A 27969-nucleotide genomic window follows, 5' to 3' on the forward strand; every position below is an offset into this window, starting at 1 on the left:
CTATTGGTATTTCATTCATCTTTAATTTTCAAGACACCTGAAACATGTAGAAGAAAGCATGCGAGTATCTGATCAAAGATCTAACCAAAGGTGTCATGTCCTTACGTCAGTCTGCAGGCGGCACTCTGCCAGGTCACGGGATCAGCCGCACACGCCCACTATATAGCCAATAAAGCCCAGAATCTGACTGGAGATGGGCCACATTTTACATGGGCTTCCCGTTAAGACATGCCCCATAAGGGTGTTATGAAAGGAAAGTGATTTTCACTGAATAAAATAAGGATCAGGATTCATGATGAGGATTCACACGCTGAGGATCGCACACGATGCTATTTCATTCTCTCAGATTTCCTGGGTGTCTTAAATAAACCATAAATCAACCTCTTAAAGTTTATACGCTTTTCCTGGACTCAGATGCCTTATCATCATCGTATAGCGTTAGGCAACGACTTTTAGCTAAAGAAATGCTTCAATATGACCTTTTCTGTAGTGACGTCTACGCGGGAAGGAAAGAGAGTTGCGAAGAAATATTTCCTCAAAATCTGAAATATAGGGCTGGATATAAGCCCTGTTTACTTAATGGCGTGATACAGCGAAAAAAAAAAACATCTCAGTTCCTGTTTTACTGCCTTACACTCCGCTGATGAAAGAGACCGACTCTTAGTAGTTTACGTTTTTGTACCATAAAGGGATTTTTTTTTCACCACATTTACAAAAAAAAAAAAAAAAAAAAAATCATATGACCTTTTACGAAGAACACAACAGAAAGTGCTACCAGACCTGCCTGCGAAATCCATCCCATGATTTTGAAAACTGCAGAGGAAGCCCAAGCACTGGAATCCTCACTTTTAAATCTATCATCAGGCCTGATGCAATGCGGAGGCACTAAGGACTAATAGCAAACGCGAGGGCATCCCCCCCCCCCCCCCGCTGCCCCTTGGCCGGTAGTGTGCAAACAAGCTGCATCTCTGACGGAGGGGAAAGAGCTCCTCAGGTCAAGGAGCATCTCAGATCTCAGGTGTATATTGAAGATGGGAACTTTTCTGTGAAAATGCACCAGGGGCATCCGATATAATGTCTAAACTGAAAACGGAAATTACGTTACGTGACACTGTAGCACTGTCGCCTCACCCTTTTATGGTCGGGTGGTTGGAACATGGATCCCACTCTGCGAAAGTTTGCAAGGTATTTCTGCCACTTTTATTTAGCAGCAGCTCCTGCCTAAAGCTACATACAAGTCTGGCAAGTAGCACAATGCAAACATACTGCTGTTATGGAGTCGGTTGGGCATTAGTGTGGCTTGGCTGAGTTTCCAGTGGGTGACCAGGTACAGGTGTAAGCAGGACTGGAGCAGGAGCTACACAACGACTTAAAGATAAAGCCAGGAAATTAATAAGACAACTATTCAAATCAGGTGTAACATTATGAGCACTCTGGGAACGCGCAGTGGTGTCATGCTAGTGGAGGAATTCCTGGAATCTGTTTTTTCACACATCTCATCGTTTTGCTCTCCTTTTTTAAGACACATACACACTGGTAGAGGTGAAAGTGAAGCTTAGGCTCTGAGCGTGAGGATGGATGGCAGACCCTGTGTCTTAAAAAGCATGATGGGATATATGTAAATGAACACATTCCAATGTACTTCTATAAATGGGAAATAAATTTCATTTAATTGAAATGTGCTTCATTGCAGAGGCGGCTACACTGCTGCGTGCTGTTCGGAGGCTCAAGTTAGCACAGTTTACTATTAACTTATATAGTCAAATAAAAAAAAAAAAAACCGTCACCCATTTTCACGGGCCCGTCCTGAGCTATACTTACATTCAGTCTAATTAGTGCAGCCCCTGAATCTGAGTGAGTACACGCATCCTTGTATGGCCCTGTCAGTGCTCCCTGCAGACATCAACCAGTCCTTCATGAGTGTGTCCCCATCACTTCCCCGGTGTAGCCGTCTCACACGCTCCCCTCGTCAATTATTAAACGGACACAATATCCAGGCCGTTGCCGAGACGACGTGTATAGCCAGCCCCCACCACAGCACCGGGGCACCAGGAGAATCCCGTTCGGACGCTTCAACAGCATCAACGACAACACAAGCGACAAAAAAAAGTGGAAGCGGCAGCAGCGACGAAGACTGCAACACAGTCGCCTTGCAGAGTTTCACATGGGCTTCTACACGACTACCTGAGCCCACGTGAGCTTTGCCAGCAACTCCCCTCTGCCGCCTGGACGCCACTATGGATTCAGGTAAACAGCGAACCTCTGATTAATAAGCGGGATGTCTGCAAGGATATTGTGCAACAAACTTCCAGACATCCACTGCATGCACAATAACTGAGTAATTAAATGACGAGACTGAGAATGAAGGCAGACAACATTAAGGCAATGAATCGCAAAGCAAGATAAATTATGAATAAGGCTTCCAAAGGCAAAGTGGCATTGAATTACTCTTGATCCTGGTAGAGTTCAAGACTGATGACACGTCTGTAATGGAGGAACGGAACCTCCAGCATATTCCAGTGATTTGTTAAACAGAAATACGATACTGTCCTTTAGTGGTTTATTTCTCATTAAATCTCCAGTAAATGTTACAAACTGTTGCTTTCTGCTGTTACCATAAATTCATTAAATCCAGCTTCACGTCCACATTGTGCCATTGGGGGGGTGTCAGAAAACTGAAGCCCCCCCCTTTAGTCCGGTATATCTCAGTCCTTTCTGTTGACCAAATGTAACCACTAGCAGTTTCTTTTTGAGACCTTTTTGGAAAAACTCAACTTGGAGACACAGTTTGCATTTTAATTATGCCTTTCCTATAAAAACCACACCTACAGGAAATTACCCCTTGGTATGAATCTGTGTTTTACTTGAAAGAAGATCTATGGAAACATTTTCCAACAAAGGGCAACGGGAATGTTTTGAGTGTTTAAGGTTGATGAGGCTCCAAAGAAAACCCCTTTGGAAAAATTTAGCTGGAATTCCACTCCCTTCCTTCAATAAATACGGATCACACCATTTCCCCTAGATCCTAACTCCTCTCGCTGTCCAGTGGCTGTAATGTACCCCGTGCACTGGGGACGGGGGGGGGGTCACTGAGCGGGTCTGGTGTGGTGGTGCTTCAGTAGTCGCACACAGATGCTGCAGTGGCTATCGAGACAAACGGTTCTGTCACTGCATTCGTTTTTTTCCCCTTCTTCTTTCATATCTTTCCTTTTCGGTTCTATTTTATGATCCAGTCACCCTATTGCGCGTTTGTTCATCTTGTGATGAAAAACAAAAGAAAGAAAGAAACTCCCTGCAGATCAAAAACAAAGGCTGCATGCAGGGATTTTCCCAGAAGCTAACAAGCACCCCATTCTTTGCCCCTGTAGTTTGTGCCTCCTCAGCCAATCAAGCAGCAGAAATTCCCCCCACCTGTCCTGACAGTGCACCAGCCTTGGCTCAGCCACAGGTCCCACCACAAAGACCCTCAGGACCCGTGGAAGATCCCCCACCTTACTCGCCCCCCGACCCGAAAACAGACTGCTTCTTCTTCCCAACACCCTGCCCCCACTACCCGGAGCAGCAGATTGTCTACCCAACGGGTGCCCACCATCCAGTGTTCTTCCAGCCCCGGTTCATGCCCTCGACCAGCTACCCACCCTACAGCATCGTAAGAGCCACCACACTCCAGTGCCTCTACTGGTTCCTCCTGCGCTCGCAGCAGCTTGCGTAAGCAGCTGAGTGTCGCAACAGCCCCCCCCTCAATAATGCGTCATATATTGCGTCAATGGTCCCGTGTCTTGCGTCCCCTTTGTGAGAACCTTCCTGTTCTATTTCCAATGGCCGTACAGGCATATGGAAGTGACACGGGATCAGAACTGCAGGCCCAACATGGGACACCGAGATCTGGGCAGGGGGGCTGCTTGCAATTCCCACAGGGTTTTAGGTGCAGGTGCAAGATGCTGTCTGATGGCCAGACCTTGTTTTGCTTGTTACTGCGCTCTTACAAAGGCAAATTGCTGTTCACCATTTTTAAAGAGCAAGCATATTCAACTTCTGGAAAAAGCAGTAACAAATGCGAAAGTGTGAATGCAATATAGATCCTGTTGACACTATTGAGCTGTTCCGGTGACTCATGCTCAAGTGATCTCTCATTTCTGGCTCCTTTCAGTATGTGAGCGGGCCGACCTCAGGTCAAGAGAACAGCTCGCAGCCCAAGGACTACATGGTGGAGTCTCTGTTGGTCACCATCTTCTGCTGCCTAATCAGTGGCCTCGTGGCCCTCATGTACTCGTACGAGGTGAGGTCCGCTTTAGCCGCGAGGCCCTGATCAGTGTGTGCGTGTGTGTGGGGGGGTGGTCACTGCGATTTCCTCACAGGTCTGTTGTGTCCCGGCCCCCCCAGACGCGTGCTGCCCTGGCCCGGGGAGACCTCGCCGAGGGGGAGCGGGCATCCCGCAAGGCCCGGCAGATGGTTCTGCTCAGCCTGCTTTTCGGGGTCTGCGTGTGCCTGGCCTGGATACTGTACGTGGTGGTAGCCCTCTGTATCTAATAAGCAGATGGGTTCTTCCTTTAGATGCTCAGTTCATATCATACGTATTTCTGCCTGTCATATTATATGTATTCCAAGGTTCAACTTGCAGAACACTATACAAAAAAAAAAAATGTATTTTACTTCGGAATTAATGGGGAGGCAGATCAGGAAACAAACTTTGTAAGCATGCTGTGGAAATCAATTTATGAGAAATAAAGGTGAGGTTTTGTGTGTATAGTGAAGTGTGTGAACAATGACATTTTCATAGCAGACCTGTACGTGGCATTCATCTCGCCCAACAGACTGTCAACTTTTCCATCCCACAATATAGTTTGGTACCAAGGACCTTCTTGCTACAAATTAGTGGAGCACTCAGCCCTAGAATCTTCACAGTCACAAATCCGATCTCACCCATACTGGGCCCAGGGTAGTCAATGAGAGCAGACCAAGGTGAGATCATTTATGGTGTTGGTACAGCTGCAGTTTATTATGTAGTATCAGAAAATACAATTTAAAAACAATCGGGTTCCATCAGCTACACTGCTTGGACCCTAAGAGGAGGAATGGTATGGGGTAGGGTGGGGGCGGGGGGGGGGGGGCAGTATGCAGGAAGAACAGAAGGCACCAGAACAATGAACAAGTGACTGAAAGAGAGTCTCTGATATGTGACTGACATCCGACAGCAAAGTCTGCAGATGTGGTGAGCAGTTCTTGAAAAAGCATGCGATTGCTTAAAGGGGGATTAAAATGGAAGGTAAAGATGAAGAATAGGTGGTGTATGATATTGCTGTGATAAAGCCAAAGGTGAGAGGAATGCATCACGCGTCAAGGAATTAGTCATACGAGATACAGACCGACACTGTCGTAACACAGACGCTCTTCAGTGCTCGTGTACTGCTGTTATTTATTAGACGAAGACTGAACAAACAGGAACAATCATGCATGACATGAGGAAATGTGTGATTCGTTACATCAAGTTACGTCAAGCTAGACAACAAACATACTCAAACAGACATCATATGCTTCAGTGATCCGTATGTGCAAAAAAAACTTAAAGCTTAAACTGGAGTTTTAAACATGATCTCAGGCCTCAGACCCATTTTGGACAAACACTCTCCTTTATAAAGGTTTGGGTATAACAAAGTATTTCCTTACAGAGCCCTTTAAAGCCTTAAGCTATTTCTAGGATTGTTACATTGACTAACAATCCACTGTATCATTTGCACCTCAAGTTTCCAGTACATTTCCAGCACATCATCAGGTATGTTACACAGTGTTGTGCACACATCACACAAACTGAGCAGGGTAACCTGAGCTCAAACCAGCCACATTTCTCCAAAGCCTGGCTTGAGGTTTGTTAAGCGCACTGCTGGATGTGAGCTCCGCACAGGGCTGGAGCTCAGTGCAGGGCCCTCACATCCCTGCCTTAAGGCCATGTGTGCTGCCGGCTGCTGGGAAACCCACACCGCTCTCCTGTCGAAGGCAGTAAATGAAAACACCACACGCGTGCCATGCAGGAGGTAGGGATGTGGCCAACAGGCCGAACTGACCGAGCGGTGAGCTGCAGATTTCCAGGCATGCTTTTGAGGTGAAGCAGCTGCGCGGATCATGCGAGGGCAGGTGGACCGAGAAGAGGGCGATTTCACAAAAACAGCAACACATCAACCAGCAGGACCAGACGGAGCTGTTAACCAAGCCGACGTCACGGGAGACTGGGGCAGACGCCGCCAGCACTGCACAGGTATTATTTACATTTACTCACTTTATCTGTCATATGTGGTCGCCCCCGGTTATTCTTACACTGACTGCAGAATAAAATCCAAAATAAAAAGTAAAATAAAAGCCCTGGAGCATTTCAACATTTAAACGCTTCACATATGTCCAGATTTAAATTTTTTTTCTGAAAACACTTAATTTCCATAGGTCATTTCCTTTAATCTTTATCAGTTTGTTGCCAGTAGGTGTGCAGGTATATATGTGTGCGTGCATGTGCAAGTGTGTGTGTGTGTGTGTGTGTGTGTGTGTACTTATACGCCCAGCTAGCCTGCATCAGTCCGTCGGTGTCCATGTTGTCAACCATGTGTCCGTCGGTCCTCATTAGCTGAGCAGCTCCAGGTACGTGACGGGCACCTTGCCCTTCTGGTTACCCTTCTCACCCATGAGCCAGTCGGGGTCCATGCCGGGGACGGTGTAGACGGTGATCAGCTGGGGACGGGAGCATGAGGGTCAAACGCAGGCAGACACGCGCAAACGCAGGCAGACACGCGCAAACGCAGGCAGACACGCGCAAACGAAGGCAGACACGCGCGTGCACAGCGGCCGTCCTGAGCCCTCACCTCGTCTGCCAGAAGAGACAGCTCGCTGGTGTCCGCCGCATCATAGTCGTACAGCACCTTGGCTTTACGCGTCCCCGCGGCGGGCGCTCGCACATCCTCCAGCTTCAACATGTCCACTGTAGCCCCCGGGGAGTCCTCCACAGATGGGGGGGTGACAGAGGCGCCCAAGGACACAGAAGGGTTCCCAGCAAACATGTTGGGGAATCTGGATGAGAGGGATGAAGACCGGGCACAGGCCTCGGGTTACATACAGGTCAACTTCACACTACATAAATGCAGCAGCAGCTAATGCTTCCAACCCAGGTAAAGGTCTACTTACACGTCTCCATCGGAACTGGGAGCACAAGGGGTAAAGGAGGAGGACAAGAATAAGACACAGCTTCCATTTGTGGAGGGAACACAGGACAAGGGGTGGGTCTCTATGGTCTGCCTCCCAGAAGAGCAGGTGACCAAAGCAGCAGCTAGAACATCACGTGTTGGGGGTGGGGGGGGCTCACCTGCCCAGTTCCTTCTGCAGGTCCTGCATGTAACGGTGGCACTGTGCATAGTAGATGGTCTGGGCCTCCACAAACTCATGCAGGCAGCGCAGATGGTTCACCTGCACGAGTGGAGAAGCAAGAGCATGGAGATCCTCACAGTCTGACTGGGCTCTTGCCATAACTGGAGCATCACTCACTGGAGTTTAACCTACTGCATATGTTCTGAGACTGAGCGCTTTTCCACTGCCGCAGGTTCAGTACTTTTGGTACGGTACTTTCCTTTTTCCCCATTGACTCCTGGTGAAGTACCAGTACCGAATGTTCCAGTACCTAAAGTACCAAACCAGCTGGGTTAATTCTTTTGGTAGTTTGGTACTTTGGGGTGGGACTTGCAAATACTTTCTTTATCAATTTGTTGTGTAAAAAGCCTTCCTCTGAAACACAATACAAACACCATCTTTAAAAAAAGTCACAAACTCAGAAAATGATAAAGGAAGTAAAAAACAAAAGTAATAATCAATGTGGGGACAAATGAATAGATCCGAGCTTTAATTGCTAATTGGTCAGAAGATCAGATACAGGATCCGGACAACAAGACAAGAAATTAAGTATTTTGTAGGACATGCTAGGACAGCAAGACATTTGAACATTTCCAAATTTCGCGATGTGATTTTGTGGTGATAAATACTGGGGTATTTATTTATAAAGCAAAATAATTAAAATTTCTCACAAACCTGTGTAGGAGCGATTTAAACAGCGAGGATTATAAGGCTTATGACTGTCTTGGAGAACGCGTGCGGCGCTCGTGCAACAACAGCAGAGGGAAGCTTTAAACATACAGGTATAGTAGATCATTTTGAAAAGGAATAATGATCAAAATTGCAAAGCTTTTATTTTTTTTTTTAAAATGACAGTAAAAATGTTTCAGCGAAAATACCCCCATGCTATAATATCCATACGGAATGAATGTGTGGAAAAAGTCTGACCTCCATCTAGTCAACTAGCGATGCAAGAACTGCACGTGGAAAACACGTCATGTTGGTATTAACATCACAAATTGTCTCGGCCAATAACATACAACAGACGTTTTTCAAATTCAGTACAAAATACCCAGCCTGGCGTTGTGATGTCATTCAGAGCCCATACCATTTTTTTTTTTTACACCAGTGGAAAATAAACACCCTAAAGTACCGTATGTTTGGTGCAGTACAGTACCTGGTACAGTGGAAAAGCACCCTCCGTGTCTTTATAGCATAGTGGCTACTGGCTCTAGATCAGATTAGGGGCAGATGCTGAACTTACAGCTAGTGAACAGTGACTATTACATGAGAGACAGCTTCATAAGCAGAAGGGGTTACATGCTTTTGGCTGCAAAGGTAAGCAAATAAAGCATGTATACAATGCATGTGCATTATGTTCACATGTAGCATAACACTTGTATTGCAGGTATAACTGTGCTGACATGCACACGCATGACTCACATGTGTACTGCTGATGCCTTCCAGGAGTAAGCGTGTAACCTCCTTCTGTCTGTCGAACTCCACTTGTGCTACACGCAGTTCATGTTCTGCCTGCAGGGGGCACCAGACAGGAGACGACAAGCTTCGGTTTCCATGTCTGACATGGTAACATGTGGTAAATTCGCAACTCATAAGAAAACATACATCTCAGAAATGTAAATACATATAGGACAGATACCAGAATTCCATGAGGATCCTCTGAATAGTGTGGAAAGGTTCCGGACTGAATATTCACGATAAAAATAAGAGGCAGAAGATTCAATATGCCTACACAAGGTTAAGGAATTCCCATCTGTGATGCTCACCATCCCTTTCTCTTAACAGGATGATCACTGAGGCTGAGACAGCAACACTCAAATCCCCTACGCTATGACTACCGGATTACATCTTAAACTCAACAGCTTGATCTGATGTATATAGAACAATGCCTTGCCAAGTAATTGTACATCAGTAGGAGGAAGGGAGAAAACATGCCTGATAATTTGTGTCATTTCAAGAACTTCAACAATATGTGCCTTTATATGAAATGCGCTATTCCCTTGAGCTGCAAAAATCCTCTGCTGCCCTCTAGTGTTAATAGGCACTGCCTCAGTGTCTTAATAGGCATTCCTCTGTCCATCCATAAATCCATTTTCCATCCATCCATTTTCCAAACCGCTTATCCTACTGGGTCATGGGGAGTCCGGAGCCTATCCCGGAAGCAATGGGCACGAGGCAGGGAACAACCCAGGATGGGGGGCCAGCCCATCGCAGGGCACACTCACACACCATTCACTCACACATGCACACCTACGGGCAATTTAGCAACTCCAATTAGCCTCAGCATGTTTTTGGACTGTGGGGGGAAGCTGGAGTACCCGGAGGAAACCCCATGACGACATGAGGAGCACATGCAAACTCCACAGACATGTAACCCAGGTGGAGACTCGAACCCGGCTCCCAGAGGTGTGAGGTAACGGTGCTAACCACTGCACCACCATGCAGCCCCTGCATTCCTCTGTCCATTTGAGCAAAATCAAGTTTGTACCTGGCACAGGCTGCATTAATTAAGCAATTAAGCTAAGCAAGGAGCTTGACCTGGGGTGTCTGAACATTAGCATACAGCTGTATTTGTGTCTCTCCCAGAATTCAGCAGAGATTCCAGTACCACCATAATAACACACATCTCACAAGCAGCCATCCGAGTCTAAGCCAGTGTCACACACAGACAAAGGCTAAGGACGGTTACAACATCAGTCTGATCCTGAAGATTCAACATGCAACTCCCACAAAATGTATCCAAGGCCTGTCACCAGGGAGTAGTACCAAAACGTTTTTTTTCCCCCCAGATACAGGAAGGGAACAGAGACAAAAACTGTCCACAAAGAATAAACAAAGGACAGAGTCATGGGGGGGGGGGGGGGGGGGGGGGTTACAGTGCGCATGGAGACAGGATACTCACTTTGTCTACCTCTTCACTCCAGAGCTGGAAAGCAGCATGGCAACAGAAAATGGGAGGTGAGAGACAAAAACGGCAGCGAGGACATCACAGTGAACACAGTGGCCTGCAACACCTCCTGTCTGATAGGCCCACCCAGGACTCAGCGTACGATTAAGGCCAGCTGGTCAGAAATCAATGCTTCTAGGTATGACGTTACATTACGGTGGGCATGCCCTGCAGGTACACTTGTGGGTTTTTAAAAAACGGGACACATCTATAACCTCAGTAGCTCCAGGAAAGATTTGAGGCACTGACAATAAGAGATGCATGAACGCAGGGTGCTCTCAGTACTGTTCAGTCTTCTACCTTCTGGAAGCCCCCCCCCCAATTATAAAGAAACAATTAAAGCAGAATCATAATTGGTACCAAGCTCAGAAGTGGTGACAGGAGGCAGCACACAGAACCACACAGAAAAGAGCGCGCTGACATACAGGGGCAGCCGACAACAAAGGAAGAGAAATAAGTTGAGGGCATTTCGGGTGGTTGAAGAGCAGACAGGCCAAAGGTGGGGGGGGCGCGCTGTCAACCGACACCACGGGGACATGAGTCACGGGGACAGGGAAGGCCAGACAGGCGCAGACCGACAGCCAAATGTTCTGCGCGGTGGAGTCTAGTCAAAACTGAAACCGAAACCCTTTACTGTCATGGCACGTTTCTATAAAGTTATGAAGTGTGTGAGTCCTCTACAGTTTAGCAATGTATGAAGAATGTAAAAAAAACACAAGTGTAAACAAAACAATTAATAAAAACTCATAAAAACCTATATATTAAAAATATCTACATAACATATAAACCTAGATAAAACCTCAAATGAACATAAACCTCTACAACACATCCCTTAAAAACTGTTCCTCAATTTAAAGCAGGGGAGCCCAATCTTATCCGCAAAGGATCAGTGTGTATTCAGGTTTTCACTGCGACTCCCTAATTAGATTACTAATTAGAGGACTCATTGGCTGAGGAGTCCTCACACCTGGGTGTGAACAGCTGACCTAAAGGTTACCCCAAAAACCAGCACACACACCGGCCCTTTGTGGATAAGTCTGGCTACCTCTGATTTAAAGAAAGAAAGAAAAGTAAGAAAAGAAAGAAAGACCACCACCAACAATCCGAAGTCCACATATCAGTCTTTAGGGAAAGAGACAGGGACAGGCTTTACAGAGCTCAGTTTATTTAAGTATGGCTCTCTATGGAATCTGGACATGAGGGATTTGCCTTCCGGAGGTCACTACCAGAGGCGGAGATTTCAGGTCCAGAAAGTAAAAATCCAGACCAGGATTTTGTTTCAACCAAAAACGGAAAAGAGGTCATGACCAGGGTGAGTTGGGTCTTGCAGGATGTTAACGGTTCTGCCCAGACAGCGAGAACTAAAAATGGTAATGCGCAGCCAATGATCTGCGCTGTGTTCACGACACTCTCGACTGAAATCTTGGAACTCGACTGTTCCTGCTAAAACCTGAGCTGAGACGCGTTCAATTCTATCAGTTCAGACCTCGAACGGTTTGGTCGAAAAAAATTGTTTTAACTCGACCGAAATCTCAGAACACAGCAAAACAAAACAGATCTGCTAAAACTTGTACAGATCGAGACGCGTCTCTGGTGGGCTGAAGCAAAGGCAGAAGGACCTACTGCGACGCTGATGCCTATGAATCACTCTGTCTCACGGTACGACGTGCGAAAGCAGAGTTCCTGTGTCCGGTGTGACTTTTTTTGCTTTATCTACAGTATCTTTAGTGATACAGGAATCATGGCCCCTAAAAGTGAGGAGTGACAGCAGCAAACCAAAGAGGGAAGTAGTGAGAGAAACTGTAGAACTTAAAGCGAAATTAAAGTGAGATTTGAAGGTGGTGCACACTCTCACTTCAGAGTATGGGATTGTAATTGGAAAGTTTATCGCTTTTGTATTTGCACGTTTTCATGTGTGTATCAGTGTTAAATTGATTGTTAACCCTCTTAATCATTAATTAAGTAGGTAGGTAAGTTTAAATAGGCAATCATTTCATCTGGAACGGATTAAATTCATTTTTGTTTTTTCTTATGGGGAAATCTGAATTGGACCTCCGCCAAATCGCAACTCGACCAGCCTTCTGGAACGAATTAAGTTCGTTTTCCAAGGTACTGCTGTATGTGGAAGTCTGGACAGAGGAACAAAGGAACAGGAACAAAGGAACAGTAATATGAAGGGTGGGCAGGTCAGTAAGGGCTAAAAAGTGTGGAAGAGAAAATCCTGCTTCATCAGACGGAACATGAGCAGGGTGCTCCACAGCCCAGTGTGCAATCTAGTTCTGTCCCAACTGTTTAAAAACCCCACCCACCCTACACAGGGAATAATACTAACTCTATAAATTAACTATAAGGATTGGCAGCTGTCAGAAGTGTAGTGTTTACGCTGCACAAACGTAATGCGCTCCAGCTATGAAATAAGCACCACTGCTACGGGACGTCAGGTAAACGCACAGCTGACCTTCCAGCCCAATGCACCTACACACTAGGTTCCATAGCTCTGCTGCCCCCACACCTTTTAAAGTGCCGACAGGGATCCCACAGCAAGGACAGACAGAAGCAGCAAGTGATTGGCGGGAAGAGAGCGGCTGAAAGGCTGGCCGTCTGAGCAGACACATGCGCGGGCATCGGTCCTTACCGCAGCGGCACTGGCAGACAGAACGTAATTACGTGGTCTAGTCTCCTGAAAATCAGGCGTGGCCTAAAGGCAGAGGGGTGGAACAGAGTCTTACACAAAGGTATCGGCAAAGACCGTGTCACAAAGGGTTAACAAAAAAGAAAAAGTGACAACACAGGCTGACAGACACCACTGGATGCAGAGTCAGGAAAAGGGGTCGTGACGACCTGCACCTGGTGACCTCTGACCCGAACCCTCATCTGATCTCCGACACTCCAGGCTACTTTGGAGCTGCCTTTTTCCCGGTCAGAGTAGAAGCAAATCTTAACCTTGAGCATCTTTAAGTTTGTGTTGCAATAACTGAAGTGCCCGTGGACTTCCCCCAGCGAACCCGAGACCACACAGAACCTCACAGCTTCACTATCAGCCCTTAACAGACAATGCTGGTCATCAAGATTATGCAGCTCGGATTTTCACTACAGCTTCACTTTCACTACAATACCACCATCAACTAACACGCGCACCAGTGACACTGAAGCCATACAATGACCCTTGTAGGGGCTTGATACCGGATATAAATGTTTAATTTAATGCATAGATGCTAATGTTGGCGGTCTGTCGCTTGGTCTGTGTGGTCAACCACAGCCACAGCAGAAACAAACTAGGTGACTGTGAGCGTGGGAGAGAGGGTGATGGCCTCCCACTAGGAGATCCAGGGGCACCACACCATATGAACAGATAGTCTCTCCAATAATTTACATTTCAATTAGAAGATGCCTTTAACCAAACTGACGTCCATTTGTGAGAAAGCAGGATGAGACGGTCTCTCGAGCAACTGCGATGGAATCAGTCTGCTAACCCAGAGATTCGAACCAGCGACCTTCTGATCACAGGCACAGCACCCTAACCGCCCTTGACGATGGAGTCATTGATCATTCTCAACTGGTTTGCAGCACAGACACTTAGACATGGAGTCAGAGACACCAAGTTCATTATTTAAATTCAGGCCCAGTCTACCAAGAGTCACCGTTCTGTCCCCTTTCCCACGTGGATTCAAAAACCAGCAAAGACCATCAAAACCATTTTAAAGCATTCATATGCTTTATTACACCCCTAGGGGGCAGCACTCTGCATCCATACTCACACCATGCAGTAGAGCAAGTGAAACTCATGGGTGATCATCAATGTGGCGAATTTTTGGTGGCAGGTTTCATGTCCAATTAAGGTGGTACATTTCATTCGGCAATAGTACATGTGGGAATGGAGCATTTAGCCTGGAGTGGGAATGCAGGCTTATCTAGGCGCACTGAAGTAAACAAACCAGTACTGTGTTAAAGGCTATATCACACGGCTGATGAATGACAGGTCTGGGGGAAACCAGTGAAAGTGCTCGTTACCAGACTTGAGTTTCTATGAAAATAGATAAACAGCCTCTTTGCACTGGGGAGTTTTCACTTGGCCCTTTGCCAGTAACGTACCAAAGGTCAGGTTTAACAGCGGCCCACAGTTCCCAGGAGAAGCCCATGCCTCCCAATGCTACCGCAGCTCTGAGTGGATTAGCGATCAAACCTGACCTTATAACATCTCAAACAGAACAGGGGATAAAACAGAAGAATACAAGAACATTCCAAAACGAAAAACGTTCCCGTCTTTGGTCAGGGATGTAGGACATCTGTATAGCAGGATGTAAGTGACCGTGAGATGTGACACAGGCCATGAGGATTCTCCAGCTGGTAGAACATGACTCCATCGTGGGAGTGCCAGTGAAGGAGGACTCCTGTGTCGGGATTAGACGCATCACAATGGAAATGCAATCGTTTCACCGTGGCTGCTGGCCCAGCGGTGAGCTGTCCATTCGTGATGCATAAAAGCCAGAGGGTTCTAGAGGTTATGTGAACTTCTAGAACATTCCCTCGGCTTCTCTACATTCAAAACATGGTAAAGACATTCAAAACAACTTTTAACCAAACGGCATAATCATCACCAAACATTCTGATTTAATTTTTTTTTTTCTTGTTTTCGTACTCAGACATTTTCCAGGAGAAAAGCTAAATGCATGAATGAAGGAATCTGATTATTTTCGGGTGATGACGATGGCAGGAGTGCAGAGCTCATAAATCATTCAGAAGCAGGCACCACGAGAAAAAAAAACAAGAATGGCGAACACAGCCAGGCAGGCAGTAGATGAGCTGATACTTACTTCTCCCTCACACTGTGCAAGTCACAACAGAGAAACATGTTAGTACATCCTATTTGAGGTCAAGAAGGGCGGTAGACATGCAGGACACCCCACGCAACTTTCTGTGGGCTTTGATCAGTACTGCAAGATCCCATATCCTAAAGCAAATAGACCAGCTACTCTACACAAGAAGGCAGACATTCTTCGCATCAGCGTCACTGGTACTGAATGGTCTTGCTTCTCATTCGATTTTAATACTTAAATTTTCATAATAATGTTGGACACCGAAACTACCAACATGCAAGTAATAATGCATACAAAAAAAACATTCAGCTGGACAAAACACTAACTCCTGTAATAATTTACATGGTTAAACATGGCAGGATGATGTTTTACAGGAGTGACTGTGAAGCGCAGTGCTGATTATACACAGCCACTGACACGGCAATGTCTGCATGCCATGCAGTCACTGTGTCACTGCCTTTAACCAGATGGATTCTGAAAGACCAGCTCACATTAGAGAAGGGCAAAGTACATGGAGGTAGGACGGGGGGGGCACAGACAGTGGGCAACATGACCAGGAGGAATTTGGAGGAGGAGAGGGGGGTTAGTGACAGTGAGAGAGAGGAATAGCTCACCGCGGCCTTTGCCTCTGCTGCCTTGGCCTTCTTTAAGCGAGCTTTACAGGCATCGAGGTCCAGGCGCCGATTCTCCAGCAGGCGGCGCTCTCTCTGCAGGGGTAGAGGGTGCTATAAAAGACCTGCTTTTTGTTTTTGACCTTCCGGCCTCATCAGACCCAAATGAGACCAGAGACGGCTAGATATGCAAAATGCACAATCAGAAATGACGATGCCCCCAAAACACTCACAGAGATGGTCCTCCAATCGCCCTCCAAGAAGTTGCGCAGTGGTGTGAGGAAGGTGAGGGTGGCGGTCTGGAGGAACTCCCTCTCAGCCCCCCCAAGCCGCTTCTGGCACTCTCCCACCTTTATCAGGGTGCTTCCTGTGTTCAAAAACAGGAGAATCAGAATTTTAAAATAACTCCGACGCAAGCCACTTGCCCGCTGACAGGGTTTTCAAGTCATCACACCACAGCCCTTATCTTAAATATAAGCATTTACCTGAACAATCTAATCATTACTCACCTGAAATATCTGCTTACATTTCAGGCACTTGGATATTAATCAATTTGTATTTTTCCTAAAACATATAAAACATATATATATATATATAAAATAAATAAATAAATAGATAAATAAAAATATTGATACAGTGACCTAAAATACAGAGATATTGCTTTTCAGCCATATTGCCCAGCCCTATTCACAGCAAGCTAATACAATACCCCACTTGTCTCTTAAAACTCATCATACACCAGGGCAGTGTACAGATGGTCGTATCAATCAGCAGCCGATTTACTCACACAACAGCCTTTACTTTGACCAATCTGAAATGGATGACGTCATGCACTCATGATTTAAAATATGTGCAGGAAGATTCAAGCCCAGCAGTGGCACTGTCATGTGCAGGTTTGGCAATTTTACCAGACATATATTAAACATAAATGATTTGGTATTTACAAGATGTGCAGAAGAAGTTGCTCGTGGTGATCATCTGCCAAAGCATTCGACACTGTGAACCTCATTAGACATCTGCGTTTTCACCAAAGGAGCATGAGAAAAATAAGAGCCTGAATTTAGGTTTGTGCTCTGTGTACATGCGTGGAAAGGAAGTGGGCGTTTGGGACAGCTGCCCGAATTGTGGAAGAGCAGAGAGAGAAACTCTCGCCAAAAAAATGCAGACATGTTTCGGAATGAGTGATTCAGATTCCGCCGATCGACAATGGTGACTGGCCCCAAAAAACCCTGACTGGAGATTCCTACGGGATAAACATCAGAAATTCTTGATCGAACCCCCCCAACCAGTCGAGAGGCAGAGGTCACCTGAGGACAGGCTGAACGTCAGGAGACACCAGAGAGCAGCAAAGATCTTCTCACCGGCTGGATGAAAAACCTGAGCAGCCCACAGACTCTCACGGGGTTTCGTGATAATTTTCTAAATGCCCACAAACAGGAAGAAATACACCTCAGCTTTGAGTGCACCCAGTTCAGTCATTAAAAACAGATCCAGGTCAGCCTTTGAAGATTTCCGGAACCATAAAAGGGAAACGGCGAGTGGCATGGAGGCTGCTGAGCACAGAGCCAATTACCTATATCCCCTGAACCATCAGAACCAAGGCGAGAAATATCAGCTTGGCAAAGAATGTAAGACACTAGGTGTCTGAATGCCAGCTTGTGCAACCAGGATCTCCTTCAGCGCACACTGGCAGAGTCAAAGGATTATAACACACATCCAACAGAGCAGAGATGGTCTTTTTTTTAACATACTTCTGAGTTCAGTGACTACTGGCTAGAGGAATTAATATTAAATATAGATAGTGCCGGCTTTACACCTGTAAAGATTTAGAGCACGGCCGAGGAATGCATTCAGGGATCCACAAAAACTACGTCCATCCACCGCAAAACACACGCTCTAGCATCTTCCAGAGCTACGAAAAGGCATCAGCCAAGAAGAACACATCACCCCCGAAAGGGAACTATCGATCCATTGAGCAGTCAATATAGTCAGGAAGAAATGCAGAGTGATTCAGTGCCGTGACAGATGGGAGCCGATGCGGAGGTGGGAGAGTGGAGCCGTGGAGCACAGAGATGATGCAGGGACCTTACAGGTCACTGAGAGCTGGTTCCTAAATATCTCCTGTCCATGTTAGGAGCTAAGGAGGTGTCTAAATCAAAACTTCTTTTCATCATTGTTTAGTTCATGTGCTCTATCTTTGAGAAGAGTCTTGTCTCTCCTCTATTTGCAGTGTGCGAATTGTTCAGCAGCTTGTAAACATAGCATTTCCTAGCATTACTGGGTAGCATAATAACTTGCATGTACTCAAAGAGTCTTGGAATCACTCTGAAACTTGTGCAAATGTAGTCCGAGTGGGGAAAAAAGGGAATGAATAAATTAATTATTTGTGTGCATGAACAGCTCTTACATGTCATTTAAAACCAGAAACAAATAAAGAACCTTTAAACTACAGAGCCAACAGAACTCTACAGCAGTGTCTCAACCCACTCTTTGGGAACCCCCAGACAGTCCACTTCAAGCAGGGAGCTGACAGGGAACAGCAATGTGGACAGCCTGGTAATCTCAGGTCACCAGGTTGATAAACAGAACTCCACAGCTACACAACACAAGCCTAAAACTCAGACACAAGTAAGTGAATGAAAAAGAATAGAAAAGGGTTATCAATTCATAGATAACACCTCTGCCACAAATGCACTGAAATACCAGCACCAAAGCAAGGGATCAGCGGACACTATAGGTCACAGGTCACACGGCAATTATGCCAGGCACGACACAATTATGGCGAGGTTACTAAGCAGAGACTAAGTGCAGAAAACAAGGGGTTTCACAAAGACAAACATTGCTACGAAATACCCTGCAGCTACAAGAAATGCTTGGTTTTTCATGTCAAATTGCGATCTGATGCCACGGACCTCCACCCACCTGTTTCCTTGGTCACTCTGCCCTCTTTCTACTAACATTACACTTTGTCTAGTATTTCAAGGACATGACGGTTCTGAGGTGTCTGTTTGGTAAATGACGGATCGACCCAAACAGTTTTCACAGCAGTGAGGCAGGGCAGAACTCCAGTGATACCATGAATATAAAGATTGTAACGTCTTGGTGAGAGAACACGTATATTAGTTCACATCAAAGATTTAAGACCTCTAAAAGCATGCAGAAATATCAGAGATGGAAAAAACTGCACAAAGGGAAGGCGGGTGGGTAAGCAGTGAGCAGCAGCAAAACATCGCAACCTTCAAAATGGAGTAATAAAGCTGCCCTCACTTACCATACGGGCCTCCAGCCCCAAAGTCTCTGGCTGCCTCATGCATATAATGCCCCAATATCTCCCCATTTGTGATCCGGGATGGGACCTTCTTGTCGAGCTTCTCATAGAGGAACTCCTCAATCCGGGCACCTGAGAAGGAGGGGGAGGATGGGTTTACAGTCAGCCGGATGCACAAGCAGTCCCACACTCACACACATGTAGACCTGGCAAAAGCAGCAGCTGCCAACTGCTGAGGGGTACGGGGTCTGTACCAGCCAGCACTAGATACGGATCGCTATAGAAACAGGACACAAAAGGGTTAGTCACCCCATTCACAGGATAGGGCAGTGTCGCCGTTGCGAGAGCTTTCCTGAACAAAGGAAACAAAAACCAGTCGTTACTATTCACCCGTACATGTGGGTCTCCTTCCCTTTGTCTGTACATGACCGGCAGTGGGCAGCACCACACTCCTCAGCAGCCACCAGTGATTAACTTTCCACATGTGGGCAAAAGCCAGATGGTGGACATCACACCAACTAGACAGGACACGTGTTCCAAGGCACGAGCAGGCCAACGCGCACACGCAGCAGCACATACGTGACAGACACATCAATGGAAAATGACACCTGCGGAACATTGTCTGGTTACATAACAGACACATGATGAACTCTGAGCATCTCAGCGAGTGCCAGACAAGTCTTTTACTCACCAACCCAGATGAACCGAGTACAGAACTGGAAAAAGGTAGAAAAACCAACCGCAACAGCAAGACAGACAATCACATACGAGCCTTCGCGTTAAAATTATACACTCAACACTGTATCCACCAAGAGATCAAGGCCTTCCTCGGGTTACACTTTAAAAATGCTGATTTTGTCCCCAAAGTCCCCTTTGCATCTTTATCTATTGGACATTCGCGAAGGCAAAGACAGGCTACTGTGACAAAAGCTTTAAACAATTTGTTTAAAAACGTAAACAAAAACACTGATAGGATGGAAGGTTCAAAAGGCCAAAGAATGATCAATTACCATTATAAACGTGGCTCACATATGAAGTAAAGGCAGTACGATATCAACATGGAAACAAATGACTCCCATTTTACATAAACACTATAACTATTATAATGGAAAATAATTCATTCATCCTGTTTGAGTGGTGGGGGGCGAGGCCTACCCCAGGCAGCATTAAGCACAGCACTGGGGTACGCCCTGCATGGGAGGCAGTCACTCACTCACACGGCAATTTAGAGAACCCAGTTAACCTAACTGCATGCCTTTGGACTGCTGCAGGAAAACCACATGACGTGACAACAAGCAAACTACAAACAGCAGGAGTGGGGTGGAAAAATAAAATTAAATTTAAAAATACATAAAGAAATTCATTTTCCACACAGCAAACATTTTTTTATGGAAAGGAGAGAAGTGGTGGAGATTAAAAATTGCAAGTGTGCAAAAAAAAACGGATGGCGTAGATCCGCGGACCTCACCGATGACGACCAGAGGTGCAACTTAAATTACAAAGCACTATTTATCTAGAGGTGCTGCTACATGGCCGCTCTCCATATGCTCTGACCTTAGTATTTGTAGCAGGTGCAGCGTAGGCTGGGACATTACCTTAGGACTGTCACCTTTTTCACTGTACAAAAGCAATTTATTATTAATCCGCATAGGTCTGTACTAACACTTGATTCAGATCCTGACTATTCATAAATATGTATGACTTTAGTGAGCCAGAGGTCCCACACATGAGCCCCAGGAGGTGCCTCGTAGTTAATTTTAGCCTCCATTACTGTCCTCAATGATGTCAGTGAATGTCATCATGGAAACCCTTTCTGGGGATGAAGGGCATATCAATACTTTCTGACTGGGGAGGAATTGGTGCCCTCCCAGTTACCCAAAACTGGCACAGTATTTCAGTTTTCATCACAGCAAGCAGAAGGGCCCAACATACTACCTGAAAGCGGTTCTTAAACAGTGGCTGCAGGGAATATAAGCCGGTATATTTTCATCTAACATTGCCAAACAACATATTGTATAAAAAATGCTCATATAGTGCCCTGCACCCAGCTGGAGAACCACGAAGTCCAGCTAACACACAGTCACTGCAAGTCAGCGCAGCCGCAGCTGGCATCCAGCCTCCCACAGAGGGCGCCGGGAGAAGAGGAGGAGACTTACCAGTTTGATCGACTGGAGCATGGAGGACCACAAAAGCAAAGGTTAGACTGCCCTGGCACCCAAATCAAACTGACTGTGATCTAACAGGTGAGGTGACGTTACGGGCTCAAGAGACGCGGAGCATTACATTAAAGAGCAGCTTCACTGGCCGTCACTGCCGATCTACGCAGTGCAGCTAGGGGGGAAAAACGAGAGCACGCAGTGCAGCTACAGGGCACGGACAGGGTCCCCTGCAGACGGCCTTGGTAAGCAGCTGAATGCAGTCACCCTGGCAAGGTGTCCATTCAGTGAGTGAAGAAGTGTGCTAATTCAGAACAGAGTGAGATCAAAGGACACACACTACAGTATTAAAGTTGCACTCCTGTAGCCCCCCCCCCCCATGTCTCTCCCTGCCCACCCTTGACATGCTCAGCATATGGCTGTTCTAATTACTTAGAAGAGAAACACAGGGCACAGCCACCCAACCCAGGAACACTGAATGGAAAAACTAATCCTGAAATTAAATTAGTCTGGACTAAAGGGCAGAGTGAGGAAATGGGCAGGAGAGTCACCAGCCAGTCCATGAGAGAGTCTGGTGGAAAATTGTAAAAATGAAGGTGAGATGAGACACTGTAAACCAAAAGAGGAAAAGAGAAGAGAGGGGGAAATGTGGAACTGAGTTCTAGGGGTAAAGATAAGCCAAACAGAGTGTGCAGACGAAGACGAAAGAGGGATATTACAAGTGTGCAGTGTCATGCCTGGTCTGCACTGCCTTGTTAAGGAGGGAACAGGCCCAAAGGCTTACTGGGGTTGGGCTGCAGAAGGATCTCGGTTTGCCGAAAAATTCTCTCCGTCCAGTTCTTGGTGGTGTCGCCGCGAGCGAGCAGGCTCTCCAACTGGGAGTCCAGTTCAGTCTTTTCAGCCTGGCCCAGCTTCTCCTCCGTGAACTACGAGGAGGAAAGAGAGGATAACCAATCAACATGGCTGCTCCCAGCTAGGATGAAGGTAGCTTTCACAACCTCTTGAATAGTTCACAATCTTCCCATAATATACCTATTAAGTTAAACCATCTATATGGTTAATTAAGAATTAATTAAACAAACCACAAGCTGGTTGTATTATTGGGGAGAACACAGGAAGGTCATGGAATTGTCATACATGCATCCCTGCTTCAATCATGCAGCCCAGCTGGATGGCTGCTTCTCTCCACATAGGCATGACATTCAAAGGGAAACAGCCTGGCCAATTGTTGACTTTTGAGCGAATCCAACAAAAGTAATCCTGCGCATAGGAAAACTCCTTCCGTGACCAAACTGTTCACACTGACCAATGAAAACTGCACAAACACAACAGGTCAAGCTAAACAAAGGGGGTGAGAGACAGATCTCATCTCTGTGCTGCCTTTACATCCCTGTACCTGTACGTCATCAGCCAAGGGTATTAGGTAAATAATCCTATTATAAGAGCAGATCAATGTTAAAACTATACTTTAAAAAAAAACTTAGCCACACAGCCAGTGAGGAACATCCAGTTCCTGAACCTGCTTGCAGGTACAATAGTTGGGCAACACCAAGCTGGTCTATCCTGAATCCGGATCTGGGTCCCACCTGCCCAGACACACAAGGCCACCAAGCCTGCCTCCTGAAAGCGGACACCAATGGGTCCGGCTCCTATGCTCTCCTGTATCACGTTTCGACAGTATTCTCCTGTTTCAAGTCGAGCTGGTGTTCGATTTCAAGCGTGAAAACCACATAGGAGAAACAGGGGGAATCAAACTCCGGACATCAGGCGATGAGACCACTAAACCGTCACTGTACAGTGAGGGTGGCTGGAGAACGTGAAACACAGCCCCACTGCTAAGCTGTCCAAACCCAATCCATTCCAAACAAGTCCTAAAACAGAGACAATGGACCCTTCTCAGTAATGCTCTTGCTGAGGTGCAAAGTCTAGCTTAATTTTCATAACCTGTTCTAGCATCAAAATAATGCAGAACATCAACTGCCTCTAGAATAATATTTGAACACCTTTCTTTTAAATTAAAAAGTCACACTGTTCGGGTATATTGTCTTTTCACAAAATGGCTGCGCACAATATTTGAGCTAGATATGAGTCCAATTTAAACATCCTACCTTTTTTTTTTTTACAGTGAACATTTAATTAACTATTCAAGGCTTAATTCCAACGACCAGTCAGATAAAAGTGCACTGAAGCAGGGAGGAACATCCCTGGGATAGGAAAGTTCAGTTCAAATCCAGGGGTCACCAGAATGATTTCACTCTTGAACCATTGAGCAAGACCTTTAACCTTCAATTGAACTGTCTGACTGCTTTCTCAATTGTGTGCTACTCCGGATAAAAGCATCCAAGAACCTCCACTCCTGCTGCTGCTGGGCAAAACCCATACCGGCCATTAACTCAAGTGGCACATGTGAACACTGCCACCGCTAATATTTTTAAAGCATGCTTCGACCTATGACAACCAGTTTAGAAAATCTTATGCAACTGTGAGCATTTTATTTCTTAATTATCATCTACCAACATTCACGTTTACACCACTTAAATTAATGCTTGCTTTAAATGCCATAAAAAAAAAACAACCCTATAATGCCCCCTCGTTTGTGATTGTCTTAATCGGCTTTTCCATTTAGCTGATGACATGCTTGCTGTGTCAGGGAGAGGAAGGTCTAAAACAGAAGGAACATCTCGCAAAGACTCTCCTCAGGACTAGCCAGCAGTCCACGGCCATCAGCTCCACTCTTACCTTTACACCCCCCCCCCATACCACCACCCACGCTGGAAAAGGCAGAAGATCACTTTCCATGGGAGGAGCATCAGCAGGTGGTGCTCACTGAACCATAGACACCCACACTGAAATACCTTCATAATCACCTGGGAACCTCCAAGTAAGGCTTATATTAATGACAATGACTAACTGCAGATTGTTTCAACACCCATCTACCGAATCACAATAATCGCAACTACTAAACTATAATTATCAGGAGTAAATCCCAATTTGTTTTCCTGACAGCAAGCAACACTGACTCAATTGTGCTACTGCAGAAGAGCAGCAGGGGTCACATGTCTCTGGCACTGGACGTTTGGGGGTCGTGGGCCAATAAATCGGGGACCCATGTGCTACAGGGTGACAAGGTCTGATATCCTCAAACTTAGAACACAGAGTGGCATTGTCACTTTGTCCAAGGGACATTTGGTTAAAATGGATGTAGCATGAAGGTGTCATGTTGTGCATGGCAGGGATGCAAGACACCTAAAACCACAGCCAGAAGGGAATGTAAATAATTTAATGGCCGGTATCTCATAAGCATGGCAGCTGCCCTACACAAGCAAACCTAAGCTGGTTCAGCTCCCCCACAGACCTCCGTGTAGCATAGCAACAGTTAGGGAACCCAGGGACCGTTCACTCTTGGTAAACTGGTCGGTAGCCTATAAGCCACACATCTCACAACGACAATTTGCAAATTCGATAACAACAGCAGCATCCTGAATCGGGTGGCTCAGTGGGCTTCAAAGATCAGCTTTGATTTCACTAAAGTGGTGCCCAAAGCCGTACGCAAGGCTTGTGCCAGTAGCCCTCACCCACCGCTGTCTAGGGGCTTCAATGGAGGTGTGTGCAATTTTCCATGACACCTGTCACCAAGCCAATACCTCCCTTTCACACGCAAAGGGTCACATGAAACAGTGAATACTGGAGGAAGCTCACACCTCTCATGGCTGGCAAAGGATTTCAGCTTGCCTGACATGAGCAGGAGGCCATGGTTCAAAAAACCAAACGAGATGGTTCAACCCTCAAACCAATTAAGTGTAGGCCCTGCTTAACCCTTGGGGCTGGTAGATAAAACGCCTGACGTAATTGAAATGGATACGGGTTATAGGACCAATGCTATTTTCTTACTTTTTTTATTTTTCCTTGTTTGCACAATATTTCTCGGCGCTTTCGTTCTGCAACAGCCCAGACACTGAGGACTCCCATTTCACCCTCATCAGGGAGGTGCACATAATGAAAACAAGCCCTGGAGATCTGTGACACAGCTGGGGTTGTGCCTGTTCTGCGTGTCATAGCCTGACAATCCCAAAGTATTCCTCTGCGACACCCTTTTTCCATGATGGCCCCTGGCACACAGTACAGTGTGAATAAACAGGAAGAAGGGAAAAGATCACCGACAGCAGGAGAGAAGACCAAGACAGCTCAGTACGTACCTCACAACAGGAAAACTACTGCTGAGGCAGCGGAACATGGGCACCAGTGGAGTATCACATGAAAATACCAGTCAAGAACCTTATGAAGTTTCTTTTAAAACTATTACACTAAAGGTCCTGCTAGTTTCTGAATGATGAGGCATGAACAAGGCCTCACTGCATTTTATGGCCCTGAATAAATACAGAAAAACCAGCTAATTTTGTTGCTTATTCTTCAAGGGGAGGAGATAAACTACACTCCAGTTTGGAGGAATGACACAGTTCAGATAACTTGCAAAACTTGTAGTCAGAAACATGTCTGTGGTAAGTAAACAGCAAGGCAGCGGCACTCCTATAAAACTCGCGGAAATCCTACTGCACAATGATAACCATCTGGCTCTGAGCTGAACTCTTTCACAAACTAGTGTCATGCGCTACTGGAAGAAAGGAGAGACAAAATGTATGAATGATGGACAAACCTTCAGAATATGATCAAATAAGATGCAACTCACTATAAGCGATGGCGTTCTTGTAGGAACCATGATAATAATCAGGGCAATGACATTAGCAGGGAAAGAAACAAACATTTAATGAGGGATTTACACAAGGAATAAAAAAGAGAAAGTTTGTGAGCACAGATTACAAATCAACTTTTCTCACTCATCTCCTAAAGCCAATACCTGGAAACACAAGGCATGAGGTGAGGGACACCGTGGGCAGGATGCAGATCCATTGCAGGACATACAAATATATACAAATGCCCCATCATCCTACAGATCACCCATTGGCCATACTAGACGAACGCAAATCTGCTATAAATGGGCCCTTTTGCAAATGGTGCAAATCTGGCAGATGTTCTGCCCTGCGCAACCCGTCGAACATAAGAACAAGGCCGCCGAAAGCAGGGTTACTGGCACGGCAGGGGTGCAGGCACCTGTCCAAGGGATCCAGAGCAAACTGCAGCAGTGACATCAAGCAGCATTTCAGCAAGAGCCTCTCACCTCCACTGTATAGCAAGTCTTTTTTCTGGTATTGTAGACACAACATGGTCCGAATTGAACTATGTAATGCAGACTAATGAATGACACATTTCCTCAAGGCTTGTATGACCTTATAAAGGAATACCTGAAGTCGCTCCCATCCCCCCCCCCCCCAAGACACATCACTAATGGAAACGCCAGGAGAATTTTCAAATGCATCATTGCTGTAGCAATAGCTATGGGAGTTTGTCTACTGTACGGAACATCGAAAAATTCAGCAGAATATGAAGAGGTTGGGGCTCAGATGGCAAATTTAATTGCTACTGTTCATTAATACTGTTTTCAAACAAAGTGCAGCGGATTTTGCATTTTTGTCGTTTCTCTGACATAAAATACCGTGGAAACCAGGTTATCTCAATTGCAGGTCTCAAATAGCACCAGATTAACTGTTCGGAAATACCCATCAGAGGATTTACTAGCAGGGTAACATTTCCAATTCCAGACAACACGACAGTGCAAATGTTACTAAATTGTTTTGGACGTTTCTGCCTAAAACATACGGGCATATCCTAACACATCGCGCAAAAAACCCTAACTCTTACTTAAAATATCGGTTCAAATTTCGTTAAGAAAATTAATAATTTAGTCTTACAGTAAATACAATACTACACTGTCAACACCTTCAGGGGGGAAAAAACTTCACGGCAACAGCGACAATAGAGCAGCGCATATTGAAACAGTAGCCCGTTAGTTTTATGACGATTCATCAGCTTTGGAAACATCTCACCAGAAAGAACTACAAACTGTATTTATGTCAGCTCACATGAACATAGCAGGAACCTTGAAGTGCGTTTAAAGCACATTTAATGCCATTTCATTAACATTTTCTCTACCTCAACAGTTGGCGGCTTTGAAGTCAGACTTTTTAATTTCAGTTTTGATTTTTACTTTTGCACTAAACGCCACATTGCAGCCGGACATTAAGATACATCGCATAAACAGGCGAGCAGCAGCGTTTCACTGAAACCGGCGAAGGAGGGGGGGTGTCTACCTACATCTGTTAAAACTAGTAAATTTCAACACTCGCTAACTTACTAACCTGATTCGCAGCTACAAGCCGGAATTCATGCTAAATGTAACTGAACAATCGCGAAATTCGACATTTATCAGAAATTACCCTCAATGTGTATTCAGAGCTGGCAAAAATACAAAAAAAAAAAACAAAAAAAAAACGACATATAAAAACAAGTCGGCTAGCTGGTAGCCGTTAGCTTTGCGGCGGCCGGCCGCCCACCTGCACAGCGCGCGTGAAGAACACCCCCGCGCCCGACGCCAGTTTCTTCACGTTGAAATCCATGTTGTCAGCCGAGGCGCGCGCCGGTTCTCCGCAGCACGGGCCCGCCCGCCGCCGTCCTCTGGCAGGTAGTCCTGGCTCCGCGGGAGCCGCGCGGTGCTGCGGCTCGTGTGTCAATCCGCCAAGTCAGAGTTCAATTATTCAGACTGCGGTTAAAGGAGACGCGCTGCCCTGGAAGGAGGTGGAAGGTTTGAGGGCAGCTCTTAGGGTCCTTTGCCTATATTTCATAGATATTCCATTTAGCTATGTTAGTGCGAGTTGCCGTTATTTCAGAT

At 45.9% G+C, this 27969-nt stretch overlaps 2 protein-coding genes across 10 annotated transcripts; one reads left to right on the forward strand and one right to left on the reverse strand.

Moving 5' to 3' along the window:
• The first annotated feature begins 1993 nt into the window (after positions 1-1993).
• On the forward strand, positions 1994-4754 carry LOC125719723 (proline rich transmembrane protein 1B). Its single transcript, XM_048994593.1, has 4 exons — positions 1994-2247; positions 3369-3649; positions 4151-4279; positions 4384-4754. The coding sequence occupies exons 1-4, from the start codon at positions 2238-2240 to the stop codon at positions 4528-4530; spliced, it is 567 nt and encodes a 188-aa protein (XP_048850550.1). The 5' UTR covers positions 1994-2237; the 3' UTR covers positions 4531-4754.
• A 645-nt stretch (positions 4755-5399) lies between these two features.
• Positions 5400-27884, reverse strand: sh3glb2a (SH3-domain GRB2-like endophilin B2a). 9 transcript variants are annotated; one of them, XM_048994502.1, is made up of 13 exons: positions 27635-27883; positions 21970-22111; positions 21186-21197; positions 19033-19161; positions 15995-16128; positions 15765-15857; positions 12969-13031; positions 10289-10312; positions 8809-8898; positions 7346-7446; positions 7168-7182; positions 6849-7053; positions 5400-6717 (listed from the first exon to the last, which is right to left on the reverse strand). In XM_048994502.1, exons 1-13 carry the CDS (start codon positions 27695-27697, stop codon positions 6610-6612), a joined length of 1179 nt encoding a protein of 392 aa, XP_048850459.1. In that variant the 5' UTR covers positions 27698-27883; the 3' UTR covers positions 5400-6609. The 9 variants fall into 9 exon arrangements, with proteins under 9 accessions (XP_048850459.1, XP_048850515.1, XP_048850477.1 ...); XM_048994558.1 differs by lacking the exon at positions 21186-21197 and having other exon boundaries at positions 15705-15857; positions 27635-27881; XM_048994520.1 differs by lacking the exon at positions 7168-7182 and having other exon boundaries at positions 27635-27881.
• Between the last annotated feature and the right edge of the window lie 85 nt (positions 27885-27969).

Source organism: Brienomyrus brachyistius, chromosome 2, assembly GCF_023856365.1.
Source record: "Brienomyrus brachyistius isolate T26 chromosome 2, BBRACH_0.4, whole genome shotgun sequence".
NCBI classification, from domain to species: domain Eukaryota; kingdom Metazoa; phylum Chordata; class Actinopteri; order Osteoglossiformes; family Mormyridae; genus Brienomyrus; species Brienomyrus brachyistius.